Raw genomic sequence first — 9,976 nt, 5'->3', positions numbered from 1 at the left:
AAACTCGCCATCTGCTATGCCGCCCATTGTGAACATTGTAGACTTGGAGCGTTTTAGGCCATAAAAAAATACCAGTGCCAATTATTCATACTGAGCTGCCAAATGAATGTTTGGATTTCAACTTGCCACCCTGCATGACAGTAAATGTATCAACTCATCCATTAACAGTATGCAAATTCCCACACAAAGAATTTTCATCCATTCTTGATAATGATTTGAATTTGAGAAAGAAAGATTTCTAGAACAATTGAAGTTGTCAGAAAGTGATAGAGCATTGGTGGAAGCTTTAACTAAAGATCAGTTAAACTCAGATGAGTGGTTTGAGCAAAGAAAAGGCAGCATAACAGGTAGCAAAGTGAGGAAAATTCTGTCCTTTGTTGAACACAAGACCTCAAATCCTGAGCCCATAGTTAAAGAAATTATGCAGCACAATTTTGACAAAAATATCTCACAGAAAGTACCTGCATTAGCGTGGGGGCTGAAGCACGAGAGCACTCCACTTACAGCATATGTGAATGACATGAAGAAGTCACATTCTGATGTTACAATAATGAGGCCAGGGTTGATTGTTCATCCTGAATATGCTTACATTAGAGTCAGTCCAGATGTTATAGTTTCCTGTGGATGTCATGGCAGTAAGCTTGTAGAAGTGAAATGTCCCTATAAATTTAGGAATGACAAGATTGAGGATGTGGTCAGTAATAATGGACTTGATTATATCAAAACTGAAAATGGCAAGCTTGTTTTGAAAAACAGCAAAGCAGGGGTTATCTGGAACAAATAACTTTACAACAGGCCATAACAGGAGAACCCAAAGCAGAAATGTTGATTTGGAGCAAAAGGGGATATTTGACTATTGATGTTCCATATCAGTATAATTATTGGGAAAATGACTTGCTCCCTGCTCTAAAAGAGTTCTTCAAAAGCTACATTGTTGCAGAGATTTTAACAAAACGAGTACAGAGAGGTCTGAAATTAAACTTGGACGATATATGTGAAAATGTCCTAAATGACGTTGACCCAGACGGAGGATCAGAAAATGAAAATGATGGTGACAGTATTTCAGAATCAGACGATGAAGCAACACGTGTCCAAGAGGTTCAGGATGAAACACCAGTCACAATGGACAGTGAGGTGATATGCACTTCAAGCAACACTACAAGTACTACATGTACTAGTACTACTACTTGTGACAAATGGACATTAGGTTGCAATGATTCCTGCAAAGATGCCCGTGCACCAAATTTCTCTAGGGTCAAAGGTCAATTAATTGCTTGTGATGTCAATTTGGTATGTGGTCCAAGTACATGGTATCACTTGTTTTGTGAAGGCTTTCGTAGAATTCAGTCAGAAATTGACGATTTCCCACATTATGTTTGTGTAAAATGTCGAAATGTTCATCCACAAAGAGATTTACTGCTCCTGCAAAATGGATTTTACCAGTGACCAAAACATTATAAAATGTGATTCTGATCCATTATATATTGTGTCAATAATAATGTCAATAGGGACCACTTTTTTATTGGTACATGTACATGTAATTATTAATTACAACATGTACAGTTTTTATCAAAAGAATTCTAGCTAGTTACTTGTACATGTATGTATAGCTAGGCAGGCGCTCTTGTATTGACTTTAAAATATATCATAAAATAGAAATAATTCACTTCATATATAATTGCACAAATAACAGTTCTGCTATGTTACTGCATTGCTAGTTCTGCTTTATTAGATATACATGTATTCTTCATTGTACTTTAGTCATCTGATCATAATCTTGAATCCAAATATAATGATGTTACATGTACAAATGTATATGTTAATATATTGTTTTTGCTTCACTTATATAAAGGAAGATGTGTGGTTGGTCAAAGCAGAATTGATAATATATCTGAAAATTTGGTATATGGGCCTGTACAAAACAAAAATGTATTATAGTATACATTTTCAACTAAGTTTCCTTTTGAAGGACAGACCTGATATGATTTGCAGTAGGATGCAATCCTCTGGCGCACCATGAAAAGTCGTAAGATTGTAAGTCCCTGGCGTGGATGGAATATGCCCGTAAACTTAGCCTGCTGCAAATCTTGTCACGTCATCATGCTCAATTATCATGTACGTACCCCAGACATTATAGTCCACATTAATATCTTTGGGACCCTATAAAATGCAGCTTTGATACAAGATTTTTAAGTAGCCACCTGGGATCCTGTCTTTTAATTTTTAGGCACCCAGGCCAAAAGTTAGGGGTATTGGGCTACTGGGCCCCTGTTAATCTGCAACCCTGATATATATATATATATTGATGTTTTGAGTACAAATATTAAAGTTAACATGTACATGTATGTATACAGACCAGATACAATGTATGGTTAATGAAATATTGCTCCAATAATAGAGAAAAATTAAATGTATGGTATGACTTGATGACATATTCTTCTGTTTCTTTTTTTACTTTCATAGTATTATACATGTGTATACAATTACATGTATGTACATATGCATGTACTTTACTCACACTAGGCAAATACTTTTCCAGCAAATTAAAGCATACATGTATGCAAATGTATATAATGTAATTGTGAAAAACTGAAAATGTATATATACAATATACATCAAGGATTTTTATTCGTTATAAGACTTGGGGTATTTCTACATATATGAAAAAAATGCTGTTAATGTGAACATAGTACATGTATATGTATGTATCGAATATATGCTGCAGAAAGTATACAGGATCAAATTTAAATTGTGTAGGCTTGTAGCTGAAGACGAACAAAGAGGTTGGGCATTTGAGATTTCATGGCGGGTGCGTAGCCACAACAGGACGTGTTTACTCTTCCCGGGCACCTATCGTCACTCTCAATTTTGTTGAGAGTCCGCGATGTCTCATGCTGAACAATTCCTAACGATTATGCCATTGTTTCATACCGAATTATGCTTTTTGGATAACGGACGGTTGTTTCCTACACTAGACTTATGAATTCGAACCAATTATATATTCAAAAGGTGATTATTAATATAAATTAGTGACAATTAGTGTACATGTGTATGCACTTGTTTCTATTTGACTTCCAATGTATGAAAAAATTTTTGAACAATATTATTAAAAAGAAATACACATGTACACATACTTATCAGCAAAATTGAAATATAAAAGTCTGTCACAGATTCAGCCAATTTTCACCTTTTGAAGTTGAACAACCATATATATCCACAACAAACTACCGATAACTATAATACTAGGACAACAGCAAGACATGGTCGTAATATTTCTTACAGTGCAGTATATTCAGCTTAAAGTTCGCTAGATCCAAAGTTGCACTCTAATTCAAATTATTTTACTCCAGCTGTTTGACAATCATATATCCAGGATATATGATTGTGCCCTGTGCCCATGATACCATTCATATTGACCTTAGAAAATATGCTCGAAGCCAACTGGCCAATAAATATTATAAACACAAAGATGTTCATCAACATTTTCAAACAATGTTTATTTACACATGAAATTTAATCATCAGTTATAAGCATACATGTTCATGTAGATGTACAAGAAAATGCACTACAGTACTAGTCATCCTTCATGCATATAAATGGTATGCAGTACATGTACTCTTATATGCAGGAAGCATATACAAATGGTTTCATTATTAAATATTTACATGTGCAAATAAAAAGATCTCATAAATTCAAAAGAAAACTTAAAATCATAGCCAAAGAACATGAAAAATATACATGTGGAATCATACATTGTACATATATACATGTATAGGTCATGTATACTACATATACATATATCTTAGTTTATAATGCAGAACACAATATATAATAAATGTAAATTCTAGTTTGTACATAATGTACATATGTACATGTATCATAAATTTGCAAAACTCTGACAGTCATAGCATGTCTGCAACAAAATGCTAACCCAGCCCTATATATCTATATATACATTATACATGTAGAGGGAACACACTAATAAAATTTTTAATTAGGGTCCAGACTTGACAATTGGAGTTTGGAAGTTCACTAAAAAAGCACAAACAGTGAAAACTTGTTCAGCAATATCCTTCATCGATAATTTCAATTCTCCATCAAAAATATGGTAAGTTTTAATCCTTTGAATGGCACGCTCTATGTGTATTCTGACACGAGATATACTCTCGGAAGTTTTAGTCTCTTCGGCACTTAGCTGTGGACGATCTGCTCCTTTGAATGCTGGCATAATGAGTTTGACACCCATGTCACTTAAAATTCCCTCCACTAAAAAGCCACGATCAGTCATTACTGATCCCTTTTCCTTCTCCAGATTTATAAGTAAATCGGCAGAGTCAGATGTAATGTATTTGTCTGAGGCTCTTCCGCCATACATCTTACTGACATAAGTGATACCCAACTGAGGACCAATTCCCACTAGAAATTTGTATGTAATATGGTGTTTGTAGTTTGAAAATAGTTGTTTACGAGCATCCAGCTTACTAGGATTTTGAACAAAAAGTTCGGTACAATCCAGAATTACACGCACATCAGAAAAGGAGCCTATAGCTGATGATTGGTTAGCACATGCAATTTTCTTGAAAGGAAGTTCACATAATAACTTCAAATCTAAATACATGAGATTTATCCATGAGGTCACAATTGATGACACAGTTCCTGTGGACACATTAAAGCGCTTAGCTAAGTCCTCTGTCAGCAAACCACCTTTCAGTCTTACCATTGTCAAGAAAAATTTCTTCCATCAATGTCAGTTTTCTCTCTGGACCAGGCTTATTATTATTTGTTTTTGAGAAATGTTCTCGGCTATTAGTAAGTTTTCCCTTCCAGTATTGCATGTGTTTTTCACGATGCTCTAGAAATTCATACAATGATAGAAATGTCTCAAAATTTGGAAAACCTGTCCAAAACTGAAGCTGTTTTTGATCTTTCTTGACAGCATTTAAATCCAAAATTTGAGATTTATATATTTCACATTTTGATTCCAATTCCTCCAACTGTCGCATTTTCTCTTCAATTTCAGGCAGATATTTTAAAATCTCATCACTCATTCCAATAAAATCCGTACAGATGTAGTCATGTCCAATTGGGTGGGGGGTACATTGTATATTTACCTCAGACTTTACAGATCTGCCTTGTGATGAAACATTTGAAAATGAAAGGCGTCTTTTCCTTTTGTGTTGAAGACCTATACATGTAGGCTGTGCATCTGATTTCAGTGGCGACACACACTTTTGACTGGAATTTCTGCTTGTCCTTGGCATTACTTCCTTATTAAATGGAAAAATGCTTGGTACATAACCTGGGTCATTTGGGTTGTGGCCTTTTTTGCCTGAAATGGAAAGAGATCCAAGTTTAAGAATTAAAGAAGGGCACATAAATTATCTACATTACTGTCTGTACACCCAAACATAGGACTCCGAAAAATCGCGATTAAAAAAATACTGGTGCATTGTTTGAAAAAATTGAGAGATCAGTGGCTCTCAGAGGCTGAGTCGTAACTGAATATTGCCAGGTTTTTTTTTTTTTTTAAAAAATTCAGTATTAAAAATGTTTCCTTCTTTGAGACTAGTAAATTCTCCACCGAAATCCGCCATTGCCGACAACGTTATAACGTTACACATTTGGGCCGTTTTCGTTAGTAGTCTCAGAAGAAAATATTTTTGTTTCACGTTTTATCTGAAAGATTCAATTATATTTAGTTGAGTTATGACTCGTGGAATCCTATCAGAAAATACAAATTTTGAAGCAGTTAATGCATTACAGAAATTTTAAACGCGATTTTTCGACGATCTATGTTAGGGTGTACAGACAGTAGTCTATCATACTCTATGGACATTAGAGCTGTCCGGTTAACCGAAAAGGCAACTCGATATCGGTAGTCTCAAAAAACCGGAAATACGAACCGAGCATGCGCACAAATAACCGTACTTTCGGTATAAACAGTAACAACGTGGTTATGGCGGGCAGCGTCAAGCAAAGCAGTCCTGTGTGGCTATATTTCGAGAAACTAGGAAAAAATGAAACATTCGCTAAATGTAAATTATGCCCGGGAGGTAAAAAGGTTGCAGCACGTTATGGTAATACCAGCAATCTCACGCGACATATCGAAACTTTGCATAAAACCGAAGCAGTACAGCTGAAAAAAGCTCTCGAAGAGAAGGCATCGCTGAAGCGTAAATTGAAGGTAAGTTTCTAAGAAAAAAAAAACAGTCGTGTGTTCAACTCAAGTTACCTAATAATACAGACTTTCGGGCAATGTTTCTTGCAGTCTAAAGTACACGGGGCCGTTTTCATAAAATGGATTATATGAACGATCAAATGCATGCGGAAATAAAAGCTTTCTTTTGAGAGATCGTTTTGAAATGGCCACACTTTTAAAGAGACGTACCCAGACATGAATAATATATGGGAATAATAATCACGATCCCTAATAAAGTAAGATAAATAGATAAAAAAAAGAAGATAAAAATATTTGGAAAATGAATTAAATTAAAAGATTTATGAATGAATGGGAGAGTAAATAGATGGATTGTTTGAATTTAAATTTGAATTCATATTTCAAATATATTATAGGCCCTACCTATAATTGGGAATATTCTGCTCGTTCCAGGATGAAGCAGTCCCCAGCGAATCCCCAGGAACATCAAGTAAACAAACAAAAATGGTGCCTTTCCTACAGGACAAAAAGTGGGGCTCTCCGGACAAGAGACAGAGAGATTGAAATGATATGTATTGACCTTCAGCCTGTCAGCATCGTAAATGACCAGGGTTTTCGTGAATTCATTCATTGCCTTCAGCCAGCTTACAATATCCCAAATCGCAAGGTCATAAGAGACTCATTAATTCCAAAGGCATATATGGAGCAATCGTCAGTGATAAAACCAAAACTGAAGGATTGTGTGTCCTTGGGCATTACTCTAGATCATTGGACCTCAGTAGCACAAGATGCCTACATGGCAGTGACCGCTCACTTCTTATCAGATAACTTCACCATCAGTGACTACTGCTTAAATGTTGCACATATGCCTGAATCACACACAGCAGTGAACATATCTGAAGCTCTACTTTCCTGCCTCGACGTATGGATCCCAGATTATAACGAAAGGACATTGAAGATCTATGTTGTGACAGATAATGCATCAAATGTGCAAGCAGCTATGAGACAACTTCCATCTTTTAAGTTCGTTCCTCTCAATTGCTTTGCTCATACATTACAACTTGCTGTGAACGATGCAGTCAAGAAATTCTTCGGGCTTGAAAAAGTAATTGCGAAGGCTAAAGTTATCACTAAACATTTTCATGCAAGCGCAAAGGATACACACAGCCTTGCTGAGAAGCAGAAATCATTGGGTGTGCCTGTGCATCGTCTGAAGAGTGAATGCCCAACAAGGTGGAATTCATTGTATTATTTACTGGAGAGACTAGTCGAGCAAAGAGAATCAGTAACCGCTGTATTAGCTACGAACGATAAGATAAATGATCTTAAAAAATCTGAGTGGAAGATCGCTGCAAGTTATGTAAGTGCCCTGAAACCATTTGAGGATGCAACAAACATGATGTCTGCGTCTAGATATGCTACAAGCTCAATGATAATCCCAGTCCTGCACGTTTTGAATGAGCAGATGAAAGACGTTGAAATGAATGACTTTGGAAAGCAGATACATGCCAACATCAATGCCAGATGGCCTGAATATGAGATGAAGCTTGAGTTTGCAATACCCACATACCTCGATCCCAGGTTCAAGAATTATGGGTTCAATGATGACACAGCCAGAGACCGGACAGCAAAAGAAATAGTGCAGCTGATGTTAGACAATGCTAAGAATCCTCAAGTTATCGAAACTCCGAGTGCATGTGAATCTGACATCAAAAAGCAGTCTGCTAGTGCGACTGAGTCATCAGAGACTGCTACGACGTCAAAGAAGACTGTGTGGGAAATATTCAAGAAAATGGTAGATAAGAAGAAGCAGACTGCTTCTGAGCACTCAACTGATAATCTACGGGAAAAGATGGAACATGAACTTCAGTTGTTTTGTAGTGAGGAACTTTTGGAACCTGAGAAATCTCCATTCGACTGGTGGAAAACAAAGAAGACTAGGTACTCAAACCTTGCAAAGTTGGCACAGGTTTTTCTTTCGATACCAGCCACCTCTGTTCCTAGCGAGCGCATGTTCAGCAAATCTGGTCTCATCTCCAATCGAAGATCCTGTCTTGAGCCATTTTTTGCTGAGCAACTTACCTTTCTCGGACATAACCTGCGACAGTGAACTGTGGTACTGACTTGGTTGAGAAGGAAAATTAACACCCTGATGTGTTAAAAAAAACCGTTTTGTTCAATACTCATTCATGGCACAAGAAGTGTTAGTCAGTCTAGTCTTGCCTATGTTATTATTGTTACTGTTTTCTTTGAACCATATTGCACACTTGCAGCTCCATAACAAGTTTCGAATTTTGAAACTCCAGACTGTGTTATAACATATTCATTATAGCTGAAACCAAACCTGTTATATTTTCTATTATTTTTTTCTGTCTTGTTACTGTTGATAGGTTTGTGCATTCTTGTTGAAATACCAGGTGGTATATTTTTTGTTTCTCTTTCATGTTTGAGTTGGAATATCATATTTTGTTATTTATTTTATTGTCTCACGAGTTGTGAACCAGTTATAGATCTATTGTTGAATAAAACCGAAAACCGAAAATCAACTTTTAATCAAGTAACCGAATCGAAACCGAAACCGAAGGTCAATTCCCATAACCGGACAGCTCTAGGTCCCAGGGTCCTACAGAATCGATTGAAGCATTTGTGAGGTCGTTATTTGAAATGGCTGAACACTGTGATTTTGGTACACAGAAAGACAATAACATCAGGGACAGACTAGTAATCGGTATCACGGACAAGTCAATTTCCGAGAAATTACAGCTTAAAGCCGATTTAACTTTAGAGACAGCACTACAAATTGCTAGACAGTCGGAACAAGTCAAGTCACAGATTAAAGATCAATCGTCGGTATCAGTCGATGCAGTGAGTAAAGGTAAAAAGTCGGGGACGAAACGTCCTACTCAACAAAAACGTCAACAATATGGAGTTTCGGGTAAACAAAAGCATGACGGTCATGCGCAGGGAGGACAAAGGTGTACATTCTGTAACCGGTCACATGCAAAAGGGTCATGTCCTGCTTATGGTAAACGGTGCAATAAATGCAAGTCGTTGAATAATTTTTCTGTTTGTTGTAAAGCCAAACATGTTCATGAAGTTGTACAAGAACATTCGGACGAATTCTTTCTAGGTGCAGTGAGTACCGGCTCATCGAAGGCCTGGAAAGTAATTTTACCTGTCTGTGGGGCATCAGTCACTTTCAAAATAGACACAGGTGCAGACATCTCGATTATTTCAGAGAGAACATTTAATCGTTTTAAAGAAAGGCCAGTACTTCGGAAAGTTGTGTAGTGAAATTAGGTCCAAGCGTGTCGGTGACCCAGGGTCGTCACGGGTGGCCGGGTTTTTGCACACGGTGCATCAGAGTCCAAAGAAAAACTAGACAGATTGATACATACACGTGCTCCTAGCAGGAACTAATTTATAACCAACACTGATTGACAAAAGTGTCCACGCTTGTCCCGGTAAAACGGAGACAGTAATTCTCTTCAGGAAACGGCTAACCCCCGGAAACAACGCTGAAGAGAAATCCCTCGTATCAACTGAAGAGGTAACTAATTAGTGTTGAGCAGACGACAGTCACGCTTGACACAACAATGGCGACGAGGTAAATCTCGGCTGACAGTACCACCTTTCACATCGGTCTCTCTGTCAGTTATCGTGCAGGTTTAACACCCTGCCATACGCCTTGAATATTGCTTTATTACTTTGTATTGCTTGTTTTAACCATTTTGCCGTGTAATTTGCAAAATTGTGGCCACGACGTTCTGTGCATTTAATAGCCCTGACGTCACATCCTGTATAGTCTCCCGGTTTCGC

The 9,976-nt window shown here is 37.1% G+C and overlaps 2 protein-coding genes across 2 annotated transcripts; one reads left to right on the top strand and one right to left on the bottom strand.

The window, feature by feature from the left end:
• Window positions 1-3,994: 3,994 nt before the first annotated feature.
• Window positions 3,995-4,720, bottom strand: LOC132563540 (uncharacterized). Its single transcript, XM_060228283.1, has one exon. It carries the CDS (start codon window positions 4,718-4,720, stop codon window positions 3,995-3,997), a length of 726 nt encoding a protein of 241 aa, XP_060084266.1.
• Window positions 4,721-6,722: 2,002 nt separating this feature from the next.
• On the top strand, window positions 6,723-8,267 carry LOC132563539 (zinc finger BED domain-containing protein 4-like). Its single transcript, XM_060228281.1, has one exon. It carries the CDS (start codon window positions 6,723-6,725, stop codon window positions 8,265-8,267), a length of 1,545 nt encoding a protein of 514 aa, XP_060084264.1.
• The last annotated feature ends 1,709 nt before the right edge of the window (window positions 8,268-9,976 follow it).

Source organism: Ylistrum balloti, unplaced genomic scaffold (genome assembly GCF_031769215.1).
Source record: "Ylistrum balloti isolate Yb309-2 unplaced genomic scaffold, AGI_CSIRO_Ybal_v1 Utg371760, whole genome shotgun sequence".
NCBI classification, from domain to species: Eukaryota; Metazoa; Mollusca; class Bivalvia; order Pectinida; family Pectinidae; genus Ylistrum; species Ylistrum balloti.
The sequence above is the reverse complement of the archived record's forward strand: the minus strand, read 5'-3'. Positions and strand labels throughout refer to the sequence as shown.

What these genes read in the sequence shown, in the direction of transcription:
- LOC132563540 (XM_060228283.1), bottom strand. Translation starts at nt 4,720, where the DNA reads ATGGTAAGACTGAAAGGTGGTTTGCTGACAGAGGACTTAGCTAAGCGC.
- LOC132563539 (XM_060228281.1), top strand. Translation starts at nt 6,723, where the DNA reads ATGATATGTATTGACCTTCAGCCTGTCAGCATCGTAAATGACCAGGGT.